The following is a 27471-nucleotide window of genomic DNA, read 5'->3' as shown; positions in this document are numbered from 1 at the left end:
GCTCCCCCGACTTTCCCTTTTAACGCATAAATTTCGGATTTCAGCCCAAAATGAAAGTTCTCTCAGTCGATGTCAAAGTGATTTAAGTGCTAAACATAAATAATTGAATGGTTGCAGGGCAGTGTTTGTGGGGCTTATGCATATATCGAGAATTAATGGACAGCCATTTGGTGGTCAGAGTAATTAACGATTTTCGGCAGAGTGTTTTAGGATAAAAGGATTGTGATGTGGTTTTGTGGGTGAAACACTCATGAAAATTAATATGAAATTTAAAGAGATGACCAGATTTAAGGATTCGAATGTGAAACTAACTTAAGATTGAGTAAAAATAGAATAATGTTCGTGCTTTTAAGTTTTCTAGTGAAAATAAGCAGAAGCGTTTGACTATCTTTAATCCTGATGGTCTTGTACAATATACATAATCTTTTTACTCCCTTAATCTCATTTCCATTTTAGTTAACCCATTTTTTCCACTTTCTTTACGCCGGCTTAACCAATTTGCAAGTGGCAGCAAGGGGGAGGGATTGGACAGCGCCCAAAGCATGAGGTGGAGGCTATCAAAACAGCCACCCATCCTGCTGCACAGCCAGCTAAAGTGTTCCAAGGATTAAAGCTGCAGCGTACAGCTGAAGTTTTAAGCTCCAAATGAAAAGTAAGCAAAGTAAGGCAATATTTTTGTTAAATGTAAGGCTTATATTTTCATAGAAATTAAATAGAAATACAAAACTAAACGCAAAACAGTTGCCGGACAAATGGGAGCGCCTGTGGACATAACATTACTTATATGGCATAAAAGAAAAGAAACATAAGGTACTCGTACTTTTAAGGATGCTTCGGATGAATGATTCGACTAAAGTTTAGTGTCTGATGAGGTGGACGATGAGCAGACTGATGGCAGCGGCTGCCAGAGTGTGGTGTGCCCCCAGGAGGGAGGTGGCGGCGTTGCAGCCCTCCTCGTTGCAGGTGCATATGGTCTGCTTGTATCCCTCATTGTCGGCCGTGAAGCAGGCATTCTGCATCTTCTCCTCGATCCAGCCGCAGCCTCGCTCGATGCGATGCTCCCCGTTCACCTCGAACTTCAGCACAGTCTTGCGGCAGAAGGCCTCCTTCTCGCCACGGGGCGCACAGTCCTTCAGGAACTGGTCATCACGCTGGGCCCGTGGTGTATTCACCAACAAACTGGAACAGTCCTCGTTCGAATGGGAGTTGCACTGATGGCATCGCAGGGCGTCCACTGAAATTGTGGGAGAAGACAAATTAATTGGATATTTGCAACTTCTAATGGCATTCAAATGCCGCGATTCGCCCTTTTCAAACTCCCCGACACTTTGACAGTAAATTATTTTATTAGCCACCCCCCAGCCCCAGTCCTGTCAGCCACTATGTCAGCCCGTGACTGACAAACCGACTCCAAATCGGTGCCCCCCGTCATCGAGACTGCAGTAACCTGAATAATTGCATGTCAACTGCCTGGGAGGCGCAGCAAAAAATACTCGTAAATGCCGAAACGTATACAACTGCTGGCACGCGAAATGGATGTCGAGAGGCGTACAAAAAACTTGACTTGCCTTTGCTTGATGGCAGAGCTGCAGCGAAGTGTGGTAGCCCTTACGTGCGATTTATGTGTGGTTTTCCGGATATTGTAGATCATTTCATTTCAATGAATGTGTCTGATGAGTGCTGCTGGCGTCATTGAACTCTTTTGAGTTCCTTTTCAGTATAGTTTCTCCTAATCTGCTATCCTGTGGAGGAACCGTGTGCTCGTCGTTTAGTAGTCTGATGACATTCTAGTACGTTATTAGTTTCAGCCTCAGTCTCCCATAAATTAAATATCACTTCGTCACTTCCTTGATCATTAGAAAGAGTATCTCTCATGGCACCACTTTCAAACAAGAACACTCACCCGCCAAAGGGCAAGGACATTTGAAGCAAAACTAAGTCAGACAGAAGTAATGGTGGTTTCTGATATTGTACTTGTAAATTTGAAATACTCGTATGCCTGAACCTGTCAGGATTACAAATGTCGAGCGTTTAGTGAGGCGTATGCCCAATTTTTAGCATGGGAAAGTGGAAATGGGGGAAACTAGACGCCTCAGCTGCCACTTTTTGTTTGGTAATTAAGCCAAATAAAAACAAACATTAAGTAATAAAAAGGCACCTGCCATAAAAATCTGCAGTTGCAGTTGCAGTGTCGAGTTACATTTAGAATTTGAAATCGGATACGGAATTTGCATTTTACTATTTCCATTTGCATTTTACATTTGCTGCATATTCAAGCGGCTTTTCAGCAAACTTGAACTGGCGCGAAAAAGTAAGGGTGGGGAGGTTGCTTTGAGTTTGGGGCACTCAAGCATGATAGCTGTGACCCTCTCTCTTCCCAGCTCTGTGCACCCACAACTGTTGCCTTTGTTGCAAGTTTGCGGCTGACAATCGAACGCTAATGAAACGCGCTCTTGAATCGCGCTGCTCTTTGCCTCGGAAAGGGGCACACAGGGATGCGGGATTGTTGGCTGGGAAAGTGGCGTTTACTTGACGCTGGAATGCCCATAAATGTGAATATTTGCATTACCGATTATAGCCGTATAGCCATATGTTCGCGTGCAAATAGTTTCAATATAATTTAACGCCGTTTAAATATTCCCTTAGCAGGTGAGTGCGAGCTTGAAATTAGCTTGGAGAATCAATTTGCTAATTTGTAGAGAGATTTGCATGTACTCGGAGTATAATTAAACATTTAGGTACGAGTAATGTGAGTTTTTATGAAGGAAAACAGTATCAAACGAGCTGGAGAAAGATGACCAAATGTGGATTACATTTAAGGCAATGACATTATGGACTTAAAGATGGATGAAAACATCTCATTAATAACTGATGGATAGATTGATTGGAATGGGGTAGGGATTTGTTTGGTTCCTGGTTTGCTTTTCTAATCGGTGGTTATCTTCTACATCTCATCCCAAGCAAATAAGAGCATTTAAAACCGATTTTCCACCTGTCTAGCACTGTCTATGCTCTATAACAACCCACATAACCGCCAAACCACCTACACACCTATCAATTACTCCAACTACATTTATCTCTAGCACCTACCCATATCAATGATCAAATATTGGCTGGCCATTCATCATCTGGCTTGACTTGCACCTCAATTATGGTTTCCACTTGATTTCGCAGCAGCTAAATTTTGGTCAGAGAAAGGAAGAATTTGTTCGTCCATTTATCAAAAGGAAAATCCGTATTTTTGGCTCCAACACTGGTAAATCAATTAAATGTCTGCAGTTTGATTTACATTCGACATTGCAAAATGAATACTGCAAAGCCAAGCCAACACCTACACAACAAAGTGAAAAGTGTTTGGCATGGCTTTCCACATCATCGCGTTCAACTGCCTGACGAGATGCGGTTGATTTCATCTGATTCAAGTCCCAAAGAAAGCAACCAATCAATTTGCTAAAATGAAAACTAATCAATTTGCTTAATACAAAGCAAAGAACAACTCAATTTGCTTGTTCTGTTTGGCCAAATTGGAAGTGGCTTTAATGTGATTAATGAACAAAAGGCAGATGGCAAATTCCGCCACCCCCAATATCTGTACAGCGAATGTACTAGACCCGAACTGATTAAATAAACATGTAAAGCATACATAATATATACACTATATACTCTATATTATATATTCACCTGATAAGAGATTGATGATCATTGCAATGCACACGGCGTAGGCGAGGCTTGTCGTTGACATTTTTGCGGTTATTCCTTGAAATATTATTGGGATGAGCGGTGAATCTGCGAACTTGATCTCCAATCTGAGGTTTACCCTATGTGTGGCGTATGCAACCTTCTGTCTGGAACAGATAGAAAATCTATTATATTTATCTGATATTTTGCTTTGTTTGTGATTTGATTAGCGCAGAAAGCGGCAGCATCGGTTCCTTCATTAGCATTTTTATAATCTATAAATTAGTGTATGCTGTTTTTATTTACACTTCTGTAAACCGGTATGAGAGCGGGGCCTCACAACGTGACAAGTGCTAATATTTTACTAAAGCTGCCTTATTTGTTTCAGATTTAATATAATATATTTTGTATATTAAATGGTAAATTCATCTTTAATTGCGTGAAGGTGTTGGCGGAATTTGTGCTTTTTTCCTTTACTTAAAGTAGGTCACCAAACAGTTTCTACTTTCTCAAGCCTTATTTTACCAAGCTTATTTTTCCGAAATACATATAACTTTTTCAAATATTGTTAGAAAAAACACATGCATAAGAAACTATTTTAAAACACAACTGCTTTAACTTTTTCAATAATTTTTGAATCATTTTTAGAGAAGTTTCTTGGAGTTAGCTTGGAGTTTGTGTAATTATTTCAACATAGAAATATTCCACAAATTTCATTCATATTTCCAAATTATTAAATTCTTTTGCACATTGTATAAGTTTATTCACCTTTAGCAAATCAATTTGATAAACTCGCACAATATTTGTGTATATATTCATAAGTAATATTACAAAATACGCAATTATTCACACACAATCGGTTTATTGTGAAGATTACTTTATTTGTGTGTGGAGTGTAAAGAGCGAATGGCGAATGGGGAACTTGACGCGGGCACCGTCGAGATGAATCTGAAAACTCGTATTCAATATTTCAAAAAACGTTGATTTTTCAAAAAGACAGCTCAACGAGAGACAGCGCCTGATCAGCTGAGCCAGAGAGAGAGAGAGAGAGCGAAAATGAGAGAATCAGATAGGGAGAGACATTCTGGGAGCATGAAGAGCGTATCAAGGCAGCAAATGGGAAAAACTTCCGTCACCGGATCGTCTGCTCGGGGTCGTGTCGGGGTCTGTCTTGAAGCCCCTTTGCATTGAAAGATGGGGGAAAGATCTCTCGCCTAGAGAGAGAGATGATGCTGATGAGACTTACACGGTAAGTGCATTGATAAGCTCCGGCTTCAGTTGGTTTCAGCTTGGTTCTTAAACAATAAATGACAAACAAAACAATAATGTAATCCAAATCTACCGCTCTCAACCGGTTCAAACCGCTCTGACGTCACTGCAGCCCAGACAACAAAAGACAACTTTGCTTAACCAAAATGACATCTCATTAGCCGACATTAACCTCATTTGCATACCTGCTTCCGAATGGCCAACCCCCCCAATAATTAGTAAGTGAATCCCCAATTCTTGTTGATTGTTTTGCTAGGAGTGTGCCAGGCATTGATCTACTAGAAAACGACGCTGCTGGTTGCGTAGGTCGTTTTATAACAGTGCTGCTCCACACATTTTTCCCGCACTCTTATCAGCTTTGGGGGATTAGTTAAAACTGGTATGTACCTCCAAAAACTCAGTTCTGTTGGTTTGGTCTAGCGCCCAACCATAAAGAGTCTGAATCTTAATTGAGGAAAACATTAAAGAGATAGATGGCCGGAGACATTGAGATTCACATGAGTGTGGCTTATCATCTGTCCTAGTTCAGGGCAGTTTCAGTTTCAGAATAACATTTTCCTGACTCTTCGCTGCAAGTGCTTCAGCTTTTAATTTATTTCATTATTATTCGGTTCTTCATTCATTTATTTCGGTTTCCAATTCTGCAAGCCATGCAACACATGCAACTATGTAAATTTGTAATTTTCCGCTCTGCTTTTGTGCCCATAGTCCAAGCAAAGCGAAATGAGAGCCGTGATCAAGCGCCTCGCCTCAGTCGCCGGTTTTAGCCAGTTCAAAGCGGTTTACAGGTAAAACGCTTCGGTTTATGACGTGATCGTTTGACCATAAAAGAGTAGAAAATTTGTTTTTAAAACGTGGAAATTAAGGAAAAAGGGTTATTTTTAAAGAACGATTCTTCTAAAAAAAAGTATCCCTTAAATAATAGAATAAAGAACGAAAATGACAAACATCTTTGCGAAATAATTCACATAAAGTTTATTCATTCAAGGTCATCCGTTTGTACGTTTGATGGACATGTAAAAACAAGTTTAAAAAACTATTTGTTGGAATCTTTAAAGATTATTAAAGTCCATTCAAATGTTGTTACAACTTTTGTATACTATTAGTTTCAGTACTCACAATAAATATCACTTTGAATGTCACTTTAAAGTCTGTAAATCTGTACACCCGTATTTACATGTGTACTTTTGAAACACCCAAAAGCGAAATACCTCAACCGAATGTTAGCGGAACCAAACGCACGCAAATCGAACGTGTAACTAAATTCTACAAAATTTGTTGTCTTTGGCTGTGCTGCAAATGGCATTGAGATCGCAACGATCCATGGAATCAGCTGTTCTCTAAGTACTGGAAACACACAAAAGTTTTATTGCGTTATTGGTGGGTCAGACTTTGGATTCAAATTATGAAAACAAATTCTTGTTTGTGGGAACCGGTTTGATTTGAATCAGCCAAATCAAGTGCTTGTCTGTCTGTCTGGAGAGGTAACGACCCTTCCCCTTCATAGCCACCCCCGAATATGTGTCGCATTTATAAACCAGATTAATTGAAAAAAAAAAAAAATGTAATGTTCTTCCCTTAACAAAGTAAACCAAATTAAACAAGAGGTAACGAAATGGGCGGTTTGAGACAATCAAAACAAGGGGAACTTTATTGAAAAGCAAAACCCCAGTATTAACCGTTTCTTTCACCGCTTGGAAGCTTCCGATTAGAAAGCTTAGAATATGCAAGCTTGTGCTTAGAAAGCTTTCGACCGTTGAGAGACGTTGAGTATTTAAAAACTCAGCAAAATTATGATATCAGGAGATCGCTGTACATTTCTTTTTAAGTAATCAGACGGGATGGATCTGTAGGTAGAATTTATGGCATACAGCGTAATTATCAGTGGATTACCTCAACAAATTTTACCTGCAAAGAACATTTTTTAGTGATTTGTTTAAGACAGTTTTAAATTCCAAAAAAAAGTAATCAGGTATTCGAACAGGTAAAAAATAGTTTTTTTTTATGTCACCTACAATGGTCTTCAAGGCCAGCAGTCAAAATCTCTTCAAATTCGTGCACGCTGTCTAGAAGCATTACCTTAATAGGTTCTACGTACTTTAACCCTAAGACAAAAGTGTATCTCACTAGAAATACATACATATGTATCTATTTATAGCTACAGCATCAATTGAAAGGAGAGTGATAAAAAAAGACAGTGAGAAGAGATCCCAAGGAGAACTACCCAAGAACTACTCCCAAAGGGCAAACCCCTGTATCAATCTCCCCATGGCTTCTTTAATTTTCGCGCTGATTGGGACACAAAGGCAGAGCCAGAGGCAAAGCCCAAGCCAAAATGATCCGCAAAAGTATGAATAAACTGATCAAGTGAGAATGAGTGAGAGAAACGAGTGATGAGACCCCTAATTCAATTGGCCAGCGACTTGCGGCCACAATTTGTGAGACTTTTGATAAGCTCGAAGAGGAAGCCTGCGATTAAGCTTAATTAATGCACTAGTCTGATTTATGCTAAGCTCATGATCATACACGATCACATACACGTATGCACATGCTCATGTACATAAGCTACTTATATGAGTTCTTGGGCCTTTCACGTGTGCCTGCTGATTAAGTGTCTGGACGGCTCGTTGAAGTGGCGCTCAGGGCTAGGCCATGGGGTTCAGTGCAGTGGCTTCTCGTCGCTTAATTGCAGGCTGAAATTACTTGCGAGTCTCTTGGAAAAGTAAACTGCAAAATTAGAATTAATTAGAGCGTATTCGAACGAAAATGAAGACTGTGAAAATGTGATGGTGTGCGGAAAACGAGAGTGAGACAGATTCAACTATGAGAAAATATTCTGGTTATCTTTATGAAGATCTTTTCTAAGGTTCTAGCTGCAGATTTGACATTAAATATCATGGATATAAAATATGTAGAATATATCCTAAGAAATGGTACCAAAATGTACACTGGTATTTGCTCTCAAAATATAAATTTTATAGATTTCAAATGTAAATGAAATTTCGATGAGCTGAAAAATTTGTTCCACAACACCTGCCCATGTTGATCAGTGTAGACCCAAAACCATTTGCACTCGCGACTCTTTCGGGGCTCGGCTCCTTCCCCGTTCCCATCCCCTGCCCTTTCAGCAAGCAGACACTCATGAGAAGCAAAAGAGGACGTGTCGTGTCGTGTCGCGCACTCAAAAAGCTCTTCGCGAAAGCTTTGGGCTAGATGGGCTCTCGTCTCCATCTGCAGCCACAGCCACAGCTCCAGCTGCCAGTTGCCCCCACATACGAATCATTCGTGCTACATTTGTCGTGTGGAGCTGCCTGCTGCCGGATTCGCCCCAGTCGTTTGTCAACCGTTTGTCAGCGTTTGCCGTGTGCGCCGTGAGCGCTTGTTTTTTGCACAAGTCAGCAAGGAAAAAGAATATAATACAATCGTTTTGTGTGTAGAGATAACCATCAGAAGCCGTGAATTGAGTCGAATCTGAAGCTCAATTGAACCAACAAAAAACAAGCAAAGCGAAACGCAAAAGAAAAGAACGAACGAATCAATTTTGCTAAATTACTTTGTGCTCACAACTAAATAGTCGAGTTCCGAGTCGAGTCGAGTCGCGTCACGTCTTGGGTGTGTTTCAATTGGAAGAGCATCATCATCATTGTAGAATTGATAACAATTAAATACAACAAAAATCAAATAAAAATGCAGTACATCTATGTGATTAGTGCGCTGATTCTGGCCATTGCCGTGCAGCAAGGTAAAAGGATAACATACCCAAAAGGAACCCTACCACATCCTCACTTATTCGTAGATAATACCATAGCAAGCGGAAGCCCTTACATCGCGATTACGATTACATAATAAGCGATTCACTCTGCCACAGAGACACAGAGAGACAGAGAGAGAAAGGGAGCGTGTGTGTGAGAGAGTGAGAGATTTGGGTGGAGGGCAATGAATTGGGGAGAGCTTGTGGCGCGCCGTCTTGACGCCACCAAGGAGTAGCGTATCCAAGCCGGCCGCCATGGCGCCTTTTTGTCCATCACATCCCAGCACACACTTACACCCCGACATGCACGCACGCACGCACACTCCCTCCCGCTCGGTTGTAAGAGCATTTGCATTCCAATAGATACATATATCATGTGGTGTGTTCCATTCTCTCTCTCTCGCTCCGCTCAAAGCCCTGGCCAAAAGGAACTTTTTTCTCTACTTCATTTGTTGGCAGCGTGTGGCTGGCTCTCTTTCACACAGCTTTTCCCCGAAAAGGAGCGAGGGCATTGTCTTTAAGGGTTGTTGTCCTGAAACCACAACCAAAAATTGGACACCTTAAGTATCAGTTGTAAAACAAGTTGTAAGGTTCCCCCACACACACCATCATTCAAATAACTCAAATGACAGGACTAATTACTCTGCATTTCCTTCAGCGCTTCCTGCCTCCTTTTTTGCAAAAGTGGATCAAATTTTTCCGCCCGTTTTCAAGTGAGGGCATGTGTGTATGTGCAAGGATAGTGTAGGACATGCGCACTCTATTTGGCCAAGAGTCCGGCCAGGGGCCAAATGCAGTAATCCCATATCCCAAAAGGCTTCTTACATAAAGGGAACAAATCTTCACGTTCCATCACAGAATGGGCAGAGAAATCTGTGTTTTGTAAACAACACAGTGGATCTTCATTCTTGGGTTTTACTCAAAAATATAGATACATATTCTCTCGAGTATATACTTTCGAATATGCAATGCAATCAATGCAATTTGTGTGGCTATTTATAAACTATAACAAACCTTAATTTGTCATGACTAACAGTGCAAACGGTGGAAACTTTTAAAGCTTTTATGGCAAGAAATTTTCTAAATGAATATTTAATGGGGGAGCATTTTAGGACGGGAAATCGCCTGTCGGAAAATCCATTGAAAATGTTCCACTTTAGGGTATTTCATTGATTAATTGATGGATTGATTTGATTAAATTGATTGCCAAATCCCCGATTCACTACGGGATTACAGTTTACGTACAAATTCTATGGCTGGATTGTTGCATGATGATATCTTCGATCGAGAGGTTGTTAAATAATTAATTACAATAGAGACGAGGAAAAGAGATCCCATGAATTGAGATGAGATATATCTATTTTAAGTGTACTCTGGGGAATTACTAACAGATGTTGCTGGACTTTGTTCATTCATGTATAGGACCCCCCATAGATCTTCCTACCACCCCTTTAAATCAATAAACTTCCAATACAAAAGAAACCCTTATAGGCGACAGAGTGAGTGCTCCTACTCGCTTTTCTATTGTTATCCACTGCCTAAAAGCAGACATTATTCCCGGCTATGACTCGCCATTTTGCTTATGTAACCCAGATAGCCTGAGAAGTATAAAAGTAGTAGGAGGAGGAGTAGCAAGCTAAAAACTAGCAAAGTTATTGGAGTCCATTAACAATGTCTGTTGAGGCTTCAATTAGCAAACGCCTCTGAAGAGACTCGCAGTCTGGCACTAATGGAGGCGTCGCTTCCATCACTGCCATCTCAACCTCAACATTTCCGTGCCATTGTGCCATTTTTGGCACAGTGCAGCGTGAGGCAAAAGCGCATCACAAGTTGCATCATTGGAGAGCAAAGAGCAGAGAGCAGCAGCAGCAGCAGCAGCAGTAGAGACAACATTTATGGATCTGTATATTCGGAAGATTAAATAATGCGAATCTCGTGTCGCGCACGACCTTAAATTCAATTTAGCTAAGGCAGAAACACACAGGCATCAAAGATCTCTCTTTATATAGAAGAATTTGTGTCTATATCATGTGTTCTGCCCTGACAACGTCTGATAGTTGTTTATATGCTTTTTGCTATTATTTTGTTGCTTTTTTATGAAACTATTAAGGTTAAACGTATGCTAGGCATACGTGGAAAATTTCTAATTGGCATTAACTTGGTTTGCTTTGTGGTCAATTAAGTGGAATACTGAGTGCCAGCAGCAGGCAATATTCACAGCATGGAGGGGAATATTTTATTAGCAAAGGTATAGTTTGCCATTAGCTAATGGAAAAGGGAACATGTTGCAAGCAGAATGCACAAATGCAATTATGGAAATCAAATCAGTTGTGTGTCCGAGGAAAGTAGAAGAAGGTGCCATCAGCAAAGGGAACAATTGAAACAGAGAGTGAACCAACTACTGTAACCAACCATTTTATTCTATTTTTTCCAGGCTATGCCATCAAATGCTTTGTCTGCAATAGCCACAAAGATGCCAACTGTGCACTGGACATACCACCAGAGAATTTGCTTAAGGACTGCGATGAGCAGTACTCATCTCGTGGCAAGGGAATACCCACCTATTGCCGCAAGATCACACAGATCATTGAGTTCTCTGTGAACAGCCGTAAGTTTAGGACTACAGAAAAACTGAAATGAACATTTGATTGTGATACTCTTTTGTTTTTTCTGTTGTTGCAGTGCCCCCAGATAGCCGCGTGATACGCACATGCGGGTATCAGAACCAGACCTCGACCAACTATTGCTATTCGCGTGCCGGCTTTGGTGGACGCCAGGTGGTCTGCTCCTGTGATACGGACAATTGCAATGGCGCCGCCACGATGAGTGCCTCCACAGTGGGTGTGGTGGCCATGGTGGGTCTCCTGCTGGGCGGCTACCAGTGGCTGCAGCGTTAGGACGAATGGCCGTGAAGGAGACGAGACGCAAGGAGCCGCCTCAGTTGTTTTTTTGGTTTGTTTTTCCGTTGAATCATCATCCAGCCCAACGTTTTTTTGTTTTCCTATTGTTGCTGACTCTTCTAAACTTCTGTGAAACCCGTTGCCACGCTTTACACCCTCAACCTCCCATCAAGATGGTCCACACGTAGAGCTGCCACAGAGCTTGGTAAGAATCGGAATACCCCAGGAAAGATAATCAAATATCATATCTAATGGTAAATGTCATTTGCAGCTCTGTCCCAGCATGATTTTTGTAACATTTTTTAAATGGAGAACCGTAAAAAGCTTTATACGAAACATTTAATAAACGAGAATTGCTTAAGTTGTAAATGTATATAAAAAACAAAAAGAGATCATGTTACATTTGGCCAATATAATCGTTCAAATCTATTTTACACAGAACACAGATACTCGTACGGAGTATGAGTACGAGGATGAGGATGAATTTTGAAACTAAAGTACGAGTATAATAAATAATAACGATAACAAAACTAAAACCTACCGCAGTCAAAAAGTATTTAATGAAATCCAATTAAACCAAACGAAATAAAAGTCAAAGGAGGCCCCCAAAAACTAACAGTAGTAAATAACAACTATAAATGTTAACACAATCTTTGTCTAAGTTTCTCTACTTTTATTTTCATAAGACTTACAATTAATGGAAGAAACTCTAAAGAAATTTCTAAAGAAAAAAATTAAACCGCTAAACGAACGAAAAAGTATTTAAATGGCAGCAAAAGCCCTAAAAAAACACATTAAATATAACAATGAACACACACACCACACACTTTATAGTATAATTAGAAAAAGAAGCTAAAAGTAAGAATCAAGAAAGGAAATCCCCATAAGCCCAAACCCAAACCCGAACCCATTCCTAAAATATTTGAAACACGCTTGAAGGACGCACCACACAGCCAGAGGCCAAGCGAAAACCACGCCCCCCCATCCAACGCACAACCCAAAAGAAACCAAAAACCAAAAAAAGAAAGATAAACACTCGTTGTCGTAACCAACTGCCAAAAACGGAAAACTTTGAGAATCGATTCATCTACCGCATCAGAGGAGGAGGCGAAGGAGGAGGAAACCGAGCAGCCCCCATCCCACATTAACATAAAAGGAACCAACACTATGGGACATCCAAAAGTAGTAGAACGAATGCAAAAGTTTTGTCCATTGTAGATTGATCAATGCAAGAAAATAATAAAATAACAAATACAAATTCATAAATGTATGTTAAACGTGTTACAGAAACCAAAGCAACAATACATGATTTTTAGTTCAAAAAAATAGCAAAATACACAGTTTATAGTGACAATTTTTTAGTTAAGAATGAAATCTCCTCTAAAAATGCAATATTTATAATGCGATAAAATTGTAAAATGTTTAAAGTGAAAAACAATAAATATTAATACAAAAACGTTATGTTTTCAGTATTGCCCAGGCCAGGGGATTGCTTAGAGTAAATGCATATATTTAGGAGCTCTTCTGCGGCACTTTCTATAACCACGCACTTCGTATACATATAATAAACACGTTACAGACTGGGTTAAATGAAAATCAATGTGCGCTCAATGATAAATGAAGCCTTGAGATCTCAGCCAGCGTCAAGTCTACTTAGTCCGTGTGCACCACCCGCCTGAGGGCCAGGTAACAATGCTTGGTGCTCAGCTCGTGGTAGCCCACGGGTCCGCGTTCGCAGTCGGCGCACACCAGAAACTTCTTGCCGTCCACGGTGTGGGAGAAGCCGATGTTCTCGAACGACAGCATGTCCTTCACCAGCCAGAAGTGCTTCAGGGGCTCCGTGTTTAGGTTCTCCGCCGTCCTGTCCTGCTTTTGCACCATCAGGGGCACATCTATCTGGCAGAATAGCTTCAGCATTAGAATTTCCCAATTATGGATTGGATGCGTGTGCCGGCACTTACCTCTTGCTCGCTGTAGCTCCCCTCGCTCGCCTTTAACATTAGACTGTTGCAGTACTGGCAGCGCACATTGGTTTTGTTCTTGCCATCAGCTATTTGTTCGGGAATGTTGGCTTCTTCAGTCATTTTTTTGTGTAATTTAAATTTTACTTGATTTTTATCAGAAATAGAGATGGCCAGTTATGGATAAGTCAATATATCGATAGATACTCAGCTGATTTATACTTATAGGCGATAGTTTTGTGCGATAAATGGCACCTATCGGCGTTTTATTTTAAAATTGATATCACAGCAATGATTTTAAATATGGTGAATCGATCTGAACGATGCAGAACAATTATCTGTTTATTGTTAGAATGAGAATGCGAGTAAACATAATATACCTACTGTACGTTACACGTTCTTCTCTTCAAGTTCATAATAAGTTCGAGTGAGTGAGACGCCCGAAATTAGTTGGATGATATTTTCCCCTGTATTTTTTCCACCACACAACAAAAAATCTATTTACAATGCACCACCGCACTAGCTGTAACCCCATTAACAGCGACCACCCTCGGACACCCCGTGGTGCTGTGATAAGAACTTTGCAGCCGAAGCTTCCACCTGGGAAACTCCACAGCCCAAAAGACAGTCTTGATTGACACCTAGCCCTGTCCTGGCTTATCTAAGAAGTGGCCCGCTGCAACTATAAAATCGTAGCTGCTTTGAGCCGTGCCACAGTTTAAGTCGTTGGACGCCCAAATATGTGGAAGCTTTGCTGGTTATTCGTGGCCGTGGCTCTTGCCTGGCTGGCTGGTGAGTTATGGACAAACTTGGACACGGCTTTGTCTCCGCTTCTGTTTGAGTCGCTTCTGACCGACACACACAAAGACAGCCCAGCCCAGCCCAGCCAGACTGAGAGCAGTGAGAGTGCGCTTTGATTCAGAGTAATTAAAGCGCTCCAGGCCAAGAATTAATTGCTGGAACAGCAACCGGTTTCGAGGATTACAAATGCGTCAGCATGGCCTCATTAAATGTGTTTCGGCTGGGCACTTGGAGAGCTCTGTGCCTTGGGTCATCATGGGGAGTACGCGGAATCGCCACAGATCAGTCGACGGGCAACGTTTAGCTGGTCAAGATGTCCTCCAGTGCGCTGGCCTGCATCTGTAATGTGATCAACCCGTGCCGGAATGAAGTGTCCAACACCTTTGTTGTTATCCAGTGGCTCGTCACGGGCTTTGCGGCTCTCGCTTCAGTGGTGCGGCCCGTGCTGCTGCTCTGTAAAGTGTTTTATCTACAAAGCTGGGGCTTTAAATGATTGGTTTCCGCTTCTCTCTTGCAGTTGGCATACGCGGGGAGGTGGCTTTGAGTCAGGAGGATTACAACAAGACCTGGATCTATATGCCAAATGGCGAGGGCAAGCCAGAGGTTGCCTATTTGGTGGAACCACCGCCAGAGAATCGCATTAATCTGCCGCAACTCATTAAGTTCGAGCTGTATGGAAGGTGGGTTGCTGCTACGATTGATTCAGACTTTAATCTTCAGTCTCTGCTCCTTCCAGCGATGCCTCTCTTAGCTCCAGTGCAGACTTCTGGATCGACGACAACAACTTTGAGTTCTCGCAGCGGCACAAGCGCGACACCTGGCAGGAAATGGCCGAGAAATTCAATCCCGAACTGGACACCAAGATCCTCGTTCACGGCTGGAAGTCCAGCACCATGAGCAACTCCATTCAGTCCATTCGTGGCGCCTACATAGAGCGCGGACAGGTGAATGTCTTCGCCATCAATTGGCAGGATCAGGCGGATAATATCTACTACCTGACACCCGCACGCTACACGGTACAAGTGGGTCGAGCGGTGGCCAAGCTGATTGATCTGCTGGTGGAGGAAAAGGACGCAGATCCACAGCGGATTCACCTCATCGGTCACAGTCTGGGTGCACACATAATGGGCTATGCGGGTTCGTACACCAAGTACAGGGTAAATCGTATTACGGGCCTGGATCCGGCACGTCCCGCATTCGAGGATTGCATTGGACCGGAGAATCATTTGGATGACACGGACGCCAACTTTGTGGATGTCATACACAGCTGTGCGGGCTACTTGGGCTTCCGCAAACCCATTGGCATGGTGGACTTTTATCCGAATGGCGGTGGGCCACCGCAACCAGGTTGCAAGGAACTGTCGCAGATTTTTAGTGAGTAAAAATGAGATTCTCCATTTGTTCCTCTTTTTAATGCATTTTCCATTAAACTCTTCCAGCTGGTTGCAGTCATGGACGCTCCTACGAGTACTATGCCGAGTCCATCAATTCTCCCAAAGGTTTCTATGGCGTACCCTGCTCGGGGCTGGACGAATTGAAGGGCAAGAACTGCACAGGTAGCAAAATCCTGATGGGTGATCCTGTGCCACGCGATGCTCGTGGCATTTTCTTTGTGAAGACCTCGAACAAGCCGAGCTATGCCTTGGGCATAGACGAGATCTTGAATTGATCTTCATCAGCTTCTGTTTAAAATATCAAAAATTAATATTATTATTATTAGCATTAGAATTATTTACAACAAAATCACTTAAAATCTATGAATACAAAACGAAACCATCCCAATTGAGTTCAGGTTTAGGCTGGACTTCTTAGGCTATGACATCTGTGCGTCGTCGAATGATATTGCTGCTGCGGTGGCTGCCATTCGGCTGCAGCAGATCCTCGGGACGTGGCTCGATCTCGTAGTGCCTGTAGCCATCCACATCGTCCAGTTCCTTGGAGGTAAACTTGGCGAGAAGTGTGCCGCGTCCAGCATACGGGGGGATATACTTGAATGTAGCTGCAGCTGTGCCACCCACAGGGATTTCGGTAATCTAAGGAAGAAGTTTGCATTAGAACAAGTCATGCAATGGGCAGTAATCTCCTCTCACCTTAAACTTCAGTGGCTGCTCTATGCCTGGACCCTCGACGGTGAAGAGTCCCTTGTGCAGTGGTATGGGCAGTGGATTGACCAGACGCAGAATGACATCCAGCTCTTTGCGTGCCACAATGCTGCCCTCACCCATCTGGAACTTGATGTCCGGCTTGCGCACACGGAAATCATCCTGGGCATAGTAATCGTAGTCCGTATCCTTGACCCTCGCAGATGCGGAGATTTGGAAGGCCGCCTGGGAGGAGAGTTTCTCGTAGTACTCCTCGAAGATCACCTCCAAGCGGACGTATTCGCTGGCCTTTGGCTCTAGCTCCAGCTCGAAGCCCATGGACTTCACCTCCATGGCTCCCACGCCCGTGTAGAGCACCGCATCGCAGTTGACTTGACCCGTGGCCAGGTGGGTCTTCTCCGCACTCTTATTGGTCACCTTCAGGACAACGCTGAAGTTCTCGCCAATCTTGATGTCGTCCTTCAGCTCCATGTCGAACTCCACCTCGTTGAAGTTGTCGTTGAGGTAGTAGCGACTGAAGGCGTGACGGGATTGCTTCAGGGCCTTCAGCATGGTGCTGCGCTCCTCCTCGGACCGCTCTGCGTGCTTGTAGCTGTCTGTGATGTCCTCGCGCTCCCACTTGAGCACCGCCTTGGTGCTGATCAGATGTCCAATGGCCAGGGTGTCCTTCCGCAACAGCTTCAGCGGCTGACTGGGGCCATTGTAGCGCCAGTAGAGCTTATCCGCATTGACCTCCGCAAAGACAAAGCCACCGTCGAAGGGTCGCAGGATCTCGCCATGCTTCACCGCCAGCACAGAGGCGGGGCCCACACGGTACATGTTGTCCGATGCCTCCTGGGGCGTGGCATCCACCACTTGCCAGCCATCGTAGGCGCCATGCTGGCCCACGCCCAGATCTGGCCGCTGCATCCACAGCTCGTTCCACACGTGATAGTTCCAGATGGAGTCCGTGGTCTCCGCTTCCAGCTTCTTGTTGTTGGCATCGATGAAGACGTCCACGGTGAGCGAGGCCTGCGTGTCATGGGCCGACGAGTAGCAGGTGACAATGCGAGCGGGAATGCCCAGACTCCTGGCAATGGTAGCCAGAACGCCACTAAAGTTCCAGCACTGCGCGAACTTCACGGACTTCTGGGTCTTGTGGAACTGCTGCAGGATCTCCGGGGAGCCGGTCCACTTGGTGGGCGCCACGCCGCCCGAGAAATCCTCCGACCAATTGCCCAGCAGCACGCCATCATCGTCCACGGAGTTGACCAGCGCGGACAGGGCACGGGCCACACGCACAGGATCGCCCCTGTAGGCGGGTGGGATCCTGCCCACGGTGCCGAGCACCTTCAGGCTGCACTCGAGGACATGCCGCTCAAACTGGCCAATCTTCCACACGGATGGACGCAGCCGGTTGTAGGAGCCCCGCCAGATAAGGGTCGTGTCGTGCATCACGTACTCCTTGCGCTGCTCGCGATCCTCCAAGTACACCTGATCCTCGGGGCACCAGGGATTGAACAGCACATAGATGGGCAGCGGCACGGGGTAGCTGCGGGAGCCATCGCCCAGCAGCTTGGTGTCGATATCCAGACGCCACTCCGTGACGGGGCAAGTCGAGGGCGGTTTGATCAGCACCGTCAGCAGCGCACCTTCGTGTGTCTCAATGCCCGAGCCCCATTCCAGGGTGTCGCCCAGATCGTCGATGCCATCGTGCGGCACCAGAGCCGTCAATGTGCCATGTCCTGGCCTGGGATTCTTGTCATCGGCGACGCTGAACACAAAGTTGATGGCATCCTTGCTGGGGCTATAGTCGCGATTGAACTGAATGCGCAGACGGAAGGGTTCACCACGGCGCACAATCAGCGCCTCCTTGGCCGCCGCCGCATAGAAGTGGCTCGTGTGGTGCTCGTTGTGGTTATCCTCCTGGCAGAGATCGACTCGCACCACGCCGAGCACCGCCGAATTAGCCGCATCTGTGGAAATAACACAATCAGAGATAGATTAGTCACTCTCCAGGCTCTCATTACAATCATCTGGCAAACAGTGAGGATGGGGGGGTTTCTGGGGTTGATCGGTACTGTCTGCGATGATCTCATAAAGCAAATGGCCTGTCAGCTGCTCTGTCCAAGCGATCCATGCGATCCCCTTCCTCGCAGCATGGCTACTCACTGACTAATCGCCTTTGGCCATAAACATAACAAACTTGTGCCACAATGGCCAAAAAGTTCAATGCCAAGCCAATTAATTCTCTCAGTGGACGACAATCAAACAGACGCCAACGCCAACACCCAGCGACAACAAAAAACAGCAACCAAAATGAACAAAAAATAGCAGAGGAGCAAGTGGAAAATAGTTCAGCAATATCTTTTCCAAGAAAGAAAATCAATTGGTTGAAATTTTAGTGCCAAAGAAAATAGAACTACTTAAAGTGTTGGCACTTTTAATGTCAATACTTTTATAAAAGATTATTTTATATTTAAAAGCCAATTTAGGAATAAAGTGAATCATAGTCAGTCATAGGAAAAAAGTGTTTCTCTATTTGATCAATAAAAAAGGAAATGCCTGCATCAAACCTACACACTCGTACGCCCAACAAATATGTCACTTAAATAATTAATAATTATTTTTAGCGGAAAAAATAACATGTTGGCCGAAGCATAAAAGATTTCTGTCAACACAACATACTTATACAAAGGTCTTAAATAAATAAGTAAAAGTAATATCGCTGCTAACGCATCTGGTTTAAGAAACAAAAGTTTATTAAAGATTTGTTCTTCTTTTGTTCAAATTCACTTTCTGAAACTAATAAATTCTATTCAAACTTTTCTATATAACAAAATGTGAGGCTCTTCTGTGCTCAATGGATTTTGGCCAAGGAAAATATTAATGCCCAAGAGATTATACATTTTGGCACGTTTAGCTATAAATTGAAACTATAAAAAAACATGAATATTGATGGAATTTTAAACCTAAAATGCATCTAGTATTTATTGTTGCATGGGGTAACTCATGAACCAAGGATTCAAATGTAATAATTTTGGATAATTTATTGAAAACTGTTGTATTATTGTTGATAAAGAATTTGAATTGTCTAATTGTTTCTTGTATAAATCTTGTTTAATGACGAACAGGTTTCAGAGAAACAACTAAAAGCTTCTTAAATACGGGAAAAAAGATTTTATGTCTAATGTCCATTTGTAAAGGTTACTCAAACGAATCCAACAATGACATTGGGTCACCCTCCCTATTGGTTTCACTTTCCCTGAGCATCAAAAGATATTTTGCCGTTCTCTAATCTTGTCCCAATAAAATCTAAGCACATTAGCTAAGAGCATGATCAAAAAGGAATACTTTGTAATGGAGAATTATCTTGCAATTATGATTTGTGGCTGACAGATGCCTCGTTGTTCCACATGGCTGCCCTGCTCACCTTTTTGTGTGGCGTTCAATCAAGGGGGGAGCAAACAAGTAAATCGTTTCAGTTGAAATTTTTATGGGAATTTCAACATTGATAAGTAGTGTAATCGAGTCAAATATTTGATATATACTCGAACAAAAATGTGCATAATAAACATACATATTGTATGTACGTACAGGCATACGAATTTGTGTGTTAATAAATTGCGCAAAATAGCCAAAACCTCCGGAACGTGTCAAACCACCCATACAAAAATGCAAAAACGGAAACAAAAACACACACAAAAGTGAAGTCATAGACCGAAAAAAAAACATTCAAACAAAAGCAAAAATTAAATAAAATTCCAATGAAGCGCAAATATTTCTAGTAGTTCCCCAACAACAAGTGTCATATAACAGCCTTTGTTTTAGTTAATTTATGTGATTTTTTCAGGAGGTTAGACAATTACTTTCAATATCAGGACCAGGACGTATGCTGCGGAAAGGATTCACTCGTCTGGGCGGAGACTGTGGCCACCAGCGCTGGATCCAGCTGGGCGTATAATTCCGATAGTTCCAGTAGCTCATTTTCTCTGCTGGCTAACACGATGCGGCTTAGTGGATTGAATGCCTTGGGCCACTGTTTATGTGCTACGGTTTACACAAGCAACGAACAGTAACCGTAATAACTATAATAACACAAAAAGAATAGCTAACGGAAACGATTCAAAGTCTCTTTTTCGAATGGGTCTGTTCTGGTCTTTGTCCCGTATATCGAAGCGAACGCGGCAACGCTTTAAATTAAACTGATCACTCTGTGGTCTGTGGTCTCTGCCCATCGGTAAATCGCTTGGGCCAGATAGTTGCCTCGCCTCCAATGCGTGTGGAGCGCTCTCAAAGATCTCTCTGTATATGGGCGCTCCAGCTCTCTGCATCTCTCGCGCTCTCTGGGATTGGTAGTCTATCATTAATAATTATTTACGGGAAGTCGCGCTTGAGGGCAGCTTCTAAGCAAACCGTTGGTAGGACGGTAAGACGACGACGAAGAAGCTGTTGCTGTTTCAGGCACTACGTCATCGTTCATGGGCAAACAACATCTTGATTGGAAACCGCCTCAAAAGAGCATAGAGAGCAAACTGATTGTTATGCGCGGTACTAGGTAGGAGTCAAGGGGTATATTGGTTATAAATTCTGTTAAGAATTCACTGGAAAACCTATGGAAGAGTATCGGAAAATCTTTAACACACAGAGGCATGATGGGCTCTAGACATGACACAAGCTTGACCATAATTTAACGATTTTTAAGCATCTTTTTGATAGTTTCATTGCAGCCTCTCATTGATGAGGCTTTTTGTTGTATAATTCCCCTATTTGTATGTTTAATTCGACATTTTTCTACCTAGTGCACCAAAAATGGTATCCCCAAGTCGTAACATCACTTTTAAACTAGTTTTTCTTTGGAATTCCTCAATGCTGATCATCAATTTGCATTCGCAATTTGAGCTGTGATCTTATTAATCATTTCATTCGCTATTTATGAGTAATTATTGTATAAATATCGACTAATTTTTCGGGTATAGAACTGCTGTGCAAGATCATTGTCAGCTGGCAGGTGCTGCTGTTTTCGCTTTTGTTTGTTTCAATTTTCGAAAATTGCACCTACAAAATGTATAATTCGAGTGGCTGTTGTCGATCTAGACAAGACACAAGATTGTGGGCAGCTAACTATGAATTCTGCTACACCCACGGCAGCAATTTGCATACATAAAAGGCGATATCAATACTAGCAGGAGCGAATGCATAATATAATTGTTGCTACGGTACGAGTATTGCACAACAAAATAAATCAATTTGAATAGTTAGTCAACAAAAAAGTAGCAAAGATCAAATCAAATGGGGACAGAGAGTGCCCTCTGGTTTTGAGAAAACTTTGGGGGAGGAATATATAAGCTTTGGGAGCGTACAAGAACTTCAGGCATATATGGAGTATGAATACACGAAGGATGATTCTTCATCGGTTAAATAATAGGGATAGAACTTCTCACAGACACTTCTTCATTTGTTATCATTACCGCCACTCACCCGTTTCATCGCGACTGGGCGCTCCCGCCATATAATTCCCATTGACATTGCGCACGCGTGGCTTGGCCTCCTCCTCCTGATCATTCCTCTTCCACCAATCCTTACACTTCTTACAACTCGACCATTTCTGTCCCATGCTCAGAACTTAACTATTTCGAAACTTTGACCGAGGGAGGGCGTAGTCAAGCTTGGAGTATAAATATTGGCAAACCGGTTCGACCGTCAATTGATAAGACTTTGGTGTGGATTTTTCTGATGAACTTGTAGGTGCGGCGATATTTGAACTTCAATGACCGACGTGTGCGAGCTGTCTACAATTAGCTGTCATTTACTCGTATTTTCGGCTAAAATGCACACTGGAATGCAAAGTCGCGACAATTTAAACTGTAACAGCTGGGATCACGTCATCATCAAAAGCTTTGAATTGAACTGAAACGCGCCAACGTTCGACGGCGACTGTTTAGGCACCTCGTTCCGTTCGGGCATCTTTGCTCAAGTGGTTTTACATATTCCAATGCCTGAGTGACCCCACTGTCAGATAGTAGATGGCCTCGGGTGTCCAAAAACCAGACATGCGTGCGTAAATTGATCGGGGCTTTATTGGCATGGAGAATAGAAACATCTCTCCGAGGGGATCGTAATTGTGTCATGATTGACTTTTGATTTCTAGATGGTGTTGCTGCTGTTCTCGGGCAGCGCCAGCTAATTGGTTCCTTAGGTGTAAAGATGATTTGTCTGGATATAATCTTGACAGCTTTTATGGCGAATGCTGTCGCTTGATTAGTTTGTTGGTTTTTTCTCGGCGTGGTAAATATAGTATTGAACATATTGCAGCCGGCTACTGAACAGGGAGCACCTTTATAAACGGTCGGCCGATATCTGGTAAATAGAAATTTACCATTTAAAGAATGATTTATTATAATAGACGCTGTCGCACTCACCTGGCAGTTTAGTTGTGCGCTCAATCTGATCGAGTTCGTTAAGTCCAGGCATTTATCATTTATATTTTTCAGATTCTACGCATTAAAGTTAGAAAAAGCAAAAATAAAAAAAAATCAACAAAAAACAGCTGATCGCCGGCAATGGATATCGATTAATTTTAGCGCAAATATGAGTAAAACTGCTATCGAAAAGTGTCGCTCGAATGCAAATAAAGAGAAGAAAGAGAAACATTAAGAGAGTTTGTAGTTAAGAGCAACACCATTATTTGATGATCGTATATTAAGAGAGCCATCAAGCTAGCGCTTATCTTCAAATTTTCTGCCCATTTTATACTCTTTGCTGGAGGTATAGAAAATTGGAAGTTAGAAAAAACTCATCTATGTGCAACCCGACTCCATAAATAATAAATATTCTTGATCGAGACGATCCTCCAAAAAACATTCTATATAAAGTAGCATATTGGTTGTCTAACTGAAAGGGTACATAAGATTCAGCTGGCCGGTATTCACTTTTTTCAAGTACTGTGGCTATGACAAGTGTGATAATCATTTGAGCTTTCAGTTTATTTTCTGATACAGCTTCAGCTGGATTTCTGATGGATTCCAAATTATTAGAGATCCCGCGTGATCAGTGGACAATCTTGAGAGATGTTTATGCCGGCGATCGCACAAATCTGACTGGCTACGACTTGATAGAATACTTTATAAACTGGGCACCAAGTTCGATTGATGAAACGATTAAGATTTATACCACCGATGCTGATTTCCCGAACCATGGCAGATATATTTTAATTGTTGCTCTCCGCTCTTCATCGCTGATCTATGAAGATAATTTATGTATATTTTACTTGCAGCATTCTGTGGCCCAGAAGGCGTATGTTTACTTGAATACCGTGAAAGAATCTGTAGAGGAGCTGCAGTCCGCGTTGTGTGCCTTAAATCTACAAACTTGGCATTTGATATGTGGCTATGAGGAACGTTTGCAGCCAGTTGTGGAACATTATTGGGCAGCCAGATGTCAGCCGTGTCAGCTGGTACATCAGGACGCGCTTGTCTACCATTTGCACAAATCCGCAATCAATAAATTTCCACGAACGTAACGCAGTAATTACCGACTCTGTCAAATCTTCGCTAACAATCAAAACATTTCAGAGATACCCCCAATTTATTTTGTCGTAATCTCGAGCCCATCGATGCTCACGAGGTGGATAAGCATTGGCCCTATCGCTCTGACGAGTCTCTGCCACTGATAACAGGGTTTATTAAGAACAATTTTAGTGCCGGCTTCTTTGAGACTGGAAAACTGCATGGCTGGTGCCTCAGGTGTGACATATGTAGATAGGGTTTATGGGTTACTTACTCTTATATTGTTGCTCCACTTCATCCATAGATCTCCTCATGGCAGCCTGAGCAACTTGCATGTCTTGGCCGCCCACAGACGTGCGGGTGTGGGTTCCACGATAATTCGTTTCATTGCCGAAGTCATTGGAGGGACGGGCTCTGAAGTTTTGGCCACGGTTCTGCCTGAGAATGAAAAATCCCGAAACATGTTTGAGAAACTTGGATTTGAAATTATCAATACTGTGTATTGGTCTGTAATGCCAGAAACCCAGATGCAGACAATGGCTTAATATTGCGTTAAACTAAATAAACTTATCATTTATATATCTGACTAGACAGCCTTCACAGATTTGACTCCTTTGTTTACTTAAATAGTTACAATTCAGCATACATCAGCGTTTTCTTATCTACGCATAGTTCCTCGCATTCTCTTATATTACCCTTCTCTGAGTCTCTAGATTTGCAGAAGTGCGTTTCCCTGCTCTTTTCATCAAATTTTACTTCTCTTTCGTTTATTCGGTTTTCATCTATCGCTCAGGTCGGTTCTATGTCGGAGAAAATGGACTCACTGGTTGAAATACCTCGCGGCGATTGGATAAAGCTGAGGGATCTCTATGACAAACAAGATCCAAGTTCACATGGGTACATGTGCATTAATAACTATATAAATTGGGTGAAGAAGGAACCAGAACTACCCATCAGAATATTATCGCTAAATGGCGACTGGCAAAAAGAGGGAACCTTTCTCATATCCGTAAGTAGATACAAAAGAGATACATTTCATAGGAGAATTCTAATGTTTGTGTGCTCTGAATAAAGGTGGAAATGGGCCATAAATATCATCTCTTCTTCAACACATTGAACGATGATCTGAGCCCGGTGACAAAGGCCCTGGAATGCTTGAAGCCCACAAACGATCAGTATTTGTTTTTTGGGTACCGATCTCGCTTTGACCCTGTGATCAGGCACATTGGAAAGACATTCCTCACCAAAGAGCTCAGTTTTACGGATGGCGTTTGGTACTATGCCACCAAAGAACTTGTTTCAACTTTCACCATCGAGTAAGTCTCAAAACTCCAGTGTTCTCGACTCCCATTTCATTGTGATATTTTCTAGGGTCCCAAATGGCATCAGACTGGACAACTTAAGTATTAAGGATGCCGAAACGATCAACGAAATCTGGCCACATCGTCATCCCAACTCAGTGGAATTTGTTCGGCGACAAATTCAGTACAGTGAGAATGTCGGCGCCTATGATGAGACTGGCAAATTGGTGTCCTGGTGCCTGAGGTGAGAAATTCGAATGATTCGAAATACGATTCAATTTTAACTTCCATTCTCTGCTCCTCATTGATAGATTGCCAGTTGGTTCCTTGGGTTTGCTGCAAGTTCTGGAGTCCCATAAGCGTCTGGGTCTGGGCAGCCTCATGGTTCGCGCTCTGTCGAAAAAGATCAATGACTTGGGCGAATCAGTTGTGGCTCCGGTGGTGCCAGAAAATATAGCCTCCCGCACTATGTTTGAGAAACTCGGTTTCAGGAATATTGATAAAGTCTATTGGGCCGAATAAATAGATGAGAGATAATGACAATAAATGACTTTCAGAACTGAAGCAACTGGAACATGGATAACTTTGCTAATCTAACTATTGTTTGAATGCCCAATAAATGACAAGTCAGTTTTTGTTTCATTTCCTCATGTTTACTGTATTTGAGGAACTTTCAATAAACAGAAGATAAGAGATAAGCATTTGGCAGTTCAAGGAGGCATGAAAATAGCATTTAATGGCAGTTTAATTTCATAAACTGATATATGGGATAAGGTTTAGTTAATTGGTATATACAATTACATATCTTTTAGTGGAACTTTCGTTTTACTTTTAAAACCAACAATTGGTAAATAAGATTTCATTATTATTAAACAGTTCTTTGAAAAATGTATTTATATTTAAAAATAAGAGAAAATTTTTGACTTTAGCATTCACAGATTGGCTTCCTTTGTTTCCACTTACTAAAATAAATAAAAATACGCCAAACATCAGCGTTTTCTAATCTAAGCATAGCTATTCGTGTTCTCTTATATTCTCTGAGCTCTAGCAGAATATTGCAATCAGCATTTCCATGCTCTTTGAATTCAATTCTTGTTCTCTATTGTTTATTCGGTTTGCAGCTATCGCTCAGGTCGGTCCCATGTCGGTGGAGATGGATTCGTTGGTGGAAATACCGCGCGGCGATTGGATCAAGCTGCGCGATCTCTATTACAAACGAGACACTGATCCACATGGTTACATGTGCATTAATAACTTTATAAATTGGGTCCAGCAAGAGCCAGAGCTGCCCGTCAGAGTATTTTCGCTAAATGGCGACTGGCAGCAAGAGGGAACATTCGTAATGGCCGTGAGTATAAATGAGATGCATTTTATAAGAGAATTCCATTGTTTGTGTTCTCTCAAATAAGGTGGATATGGGCACTAAGCATCAGCATCTCTATTTCAACACACTGGGCGATGATTTGAGCCGGGTGACCAAGGCACTGGAATGCCTGAAGCCCTCAAATGACGAGTACGTGTTCTTTGGGTACAGCTCTCGCTTTGATCCTGTGGTCAGGCACATTGGAACGACATTCCTCACCAAAGAACTCAATTTTGTGGACACCGTTTGGTATTTTGCTGGTAAAGAACTTGTTTCCACTTTCACCATTGAGTAAGTAACAATCCTTCAAATTTATAGACTCCCACTACATTTTTATATCTTCTAGGGCCCCAAGTGGCATCAGACTGGACAGCCTGAGAATTGAAGATGCCGAAACGGTCAACGAAATCTGGCCACATCGTAGTCATAATTCTGTGAAAGTTGTCCGGCGACAAATTCAGTATAGTGAGAATGTCGGGGCCTACGATGAGACTGGCAAATTGGTGGCCTGGTGCCTGAGACTTACAATTGGATCCTTGGGCTTGCTACAAGTTCTGGAGTCCCATAAACGTCTGGGCCTGGGCAACCTGATGGTTCGCGCTCTGTCGAAAAAAATCAATGACTTGGGCGAACCTGTTGTGGCTCCGGTGGTGCCACAGAACACGGCCTCCCGCGCTATGTTCGAGAAACTTGGTTTCCAGCAAATTGATAAAGTCTTTTGGGCCGAATAAATAGATGAGAGATAAGGAAAATAAAATAAGAAGAATGAATAAAAAAGTGAAGAATCACAAGTGCCATCGATTGCAATTACTTATAACATAAATAGTCGTATTATTGTTTGAGTGGACAATAAATGAC

General features: G+C 42.5%; 8 protein-coding genes across 10 annotated transcripts; 5 read left to right on the top strand and 3 right to left on the bottom strand.

The window, feature by feature from the left end:
* Positions 1-670: 670 nt before the first annotated feature.
* LOC117900358 (U-scoloptoxin(05)-Er3a) lies at positions 671-4619 on the bottom strand. The gene is made up of 3 exons (XM_034810707.1): positions 4447-4619; positions 3682-3845; positions 671-1234 (listed from the first exon to the last, which is right to left on the bottom strand). The coding sequence occupies exons 2-3, from the start codon at positions 3740-3742 to the stop codon at positions 858-860; spliced, it is 438 nt and encodes a 145-aa protein (XP_034666598.1). The 5' UTR covers positions 3743-3845; positions 4447-4619; the 3' UTR covers positions 671-857.
* A 3624-nt stretch (positions 4620-8243) lies between these two features.
* On the top strand, positions 8244-12205 carry LOC117900357. The gene is made up of 4 exons (XM_034810706.1): positions 8244-8689; positions 11133-11306; positions 11381-11803; positions 11870-12205. Exons 1-3 carry the CDS (start codon positions 8635-8637, stop codon positions 11593-11595), a joined length of 444 nt encoding a protein of 147 aa, XP_034666597.1. The 5' UTR covers positions 8244-8634; the 3' UTR covers positions 11596-11803; positions 11870-12205.
* An 851-nt stretch (positions 12206-13056) lies between these two features.
* Positions 13057-13735, bottom strand: LOC117900359 (guanine nucleotide exchange factor MSS4 homolog). The gene is made up of 2 exons (XM_034810708.1): positions 13560-13735; positions 13057-13494 (listed from the first exon to the last, which is right to left on the bottom strand). Exons 1-2 carry the CDS (start codon positions 13680-13682, stop codon positions 13252-13254), a joined length of 366 nt encoding a protein of 121 aa, XP_034666599.1. The 5' UTR covers positions 13683-13735; the 3' UTR covers positions 13057-13251.
* Positions 13736-14188: 453 nt separating this feature from the next.
* On the top strand, positions 14189-16109 carry LOC117900842 (pancreatic lipase-related protein 2). Of its 2 annotated transcripts, none has more exons than XM_034811356.1 (4): positions 14189-14351; positions 14878-15040; positions 15097-15734; positions 15800-16109. In XM_034811356.1, the coding sequence occupies exons 1-4, from the start codon at positions 14300-14302 to the stop codon at positions 16027-16029; spliced, it is 1083 nt and encodes a 360-aa protein (XP_034667247.1). In that variant the 5' UTR covers positions 14189-14299; the 3' UTR covers positions 16030-16109. The 2 variants fall into 2 exon arrangements, with proteins under 2 accessions (XP_034667247.1, XP_034667246.1); XM_034811355.1 differs by lacking the exon at positions 14189-14351 and adding an exon at positions 14631-14815 and having other exon boundaries at positions 15800-16107.
* Positions 16044-22658, bottom strand: LOC117900841 (annulin). 2 transcript variants are annotated; one of them, XM_034811353.1, is made up of 3 exons: positions 21923-22658; positions 16451-18417; positions 16044-16393 (listed from the first exon to the last, which is right to left on the bottom strand). In XM_034811353.1, exons 1-3 carry the CDS (start codon positions 22056-22058, stop codon positions 16169-16171), a joined length of 2328 nt encoding a protein of 775 aa, XP_034667244.1. In that variant the 5' UTR covers positions 22059-22658; the 3' UTR covers positions 16044-16168. The 2 variants fall into 2 exon arrangements, with proteins under 2 accessions (XP_034667244.1, XP_034667245.1); XM_034811354.1 differs by lacking the exon at positions 21923-22658 and adding an exon at positions 20311-20635.
* Positions 22659-23336: 678 nt separating this feature from the next.
* On the top strand, positions 23337-24512 carry LOC117900411. Its single transcript, XM_034810768.1, has 4 exons — positions 23337-23657; positions 23718-23959; positions 24016-24186; positions 24254-24512. The coding sequence occupies exons 1-4, from the start codon at positions 23460-23462 to the stop codon at positions 24492-24494; spliced, it is 852 nt and encodes a 283-aa protein (XP_034666659.1). The 5' UTR covers positions 23337-23459; the 3' UTR covers positions 24495-24512.
* Positions 24513-24706: 194 nt separating this feature from the next.
* Positions 24707-25824, top strand: LOC117900992. Its single transcript, XM_034811589.1, has 4 exons — positions 24707-24958; positions 25024-25265; positions 25321-25494; positions 25562-25824. The coding sequence occupies exons 1-4, from the start codon at positions 24752-24754 to the stop codon at positions 25770-25772; spliced, it is 834 nt and encodes a 277-aa protein (XP_034667480.1). The 5' UTR covers positions 24707-24751; the 3' UTR covers positions 25773-25824.
* A 514-nt stretch (positions 25825-26338) lies between these two features.
* LOC117900991 lies at positions 26339-27394 on the top strand. Its single transcript, XM_034811588.1, has 3 exons — positions 26339-26598; positions 26660-26904; positions 26960-27394. The coding sequence occupies exons 1-3, from the start codon at positions 26392-26394 to the stop codon at positions 27342-27344; spliced, it is 837 nt and encodes a 278-aa protein (XP_034667479.1). The 5' UTR covers positions 26339-26391; the 3' UTR covers positions 27345-27394.
* Positions 27395-27471: the final 77 nt, after the last annotated feature.

The sequence above is a fragment of the Drosophila subobscura genome, chromosome U, assembly GCF_008121235.1.
Source record: "Drosophila subobscura isolate 14011-0131.10 chromosome U, UCBerk_Dsub_1.0, whole genome shotgun sequence".
Lineage (NCBI taxonomy): Eukaryota > Metazoa > Arthropoda > Insecta > Diptera > Drosophilidae > Drosophila > Drosophila subobscura.
Note: the sequence above shows the minus strand (reverse complement) of the source record. Positions and strands in the feature narration are given on the sequence as shown.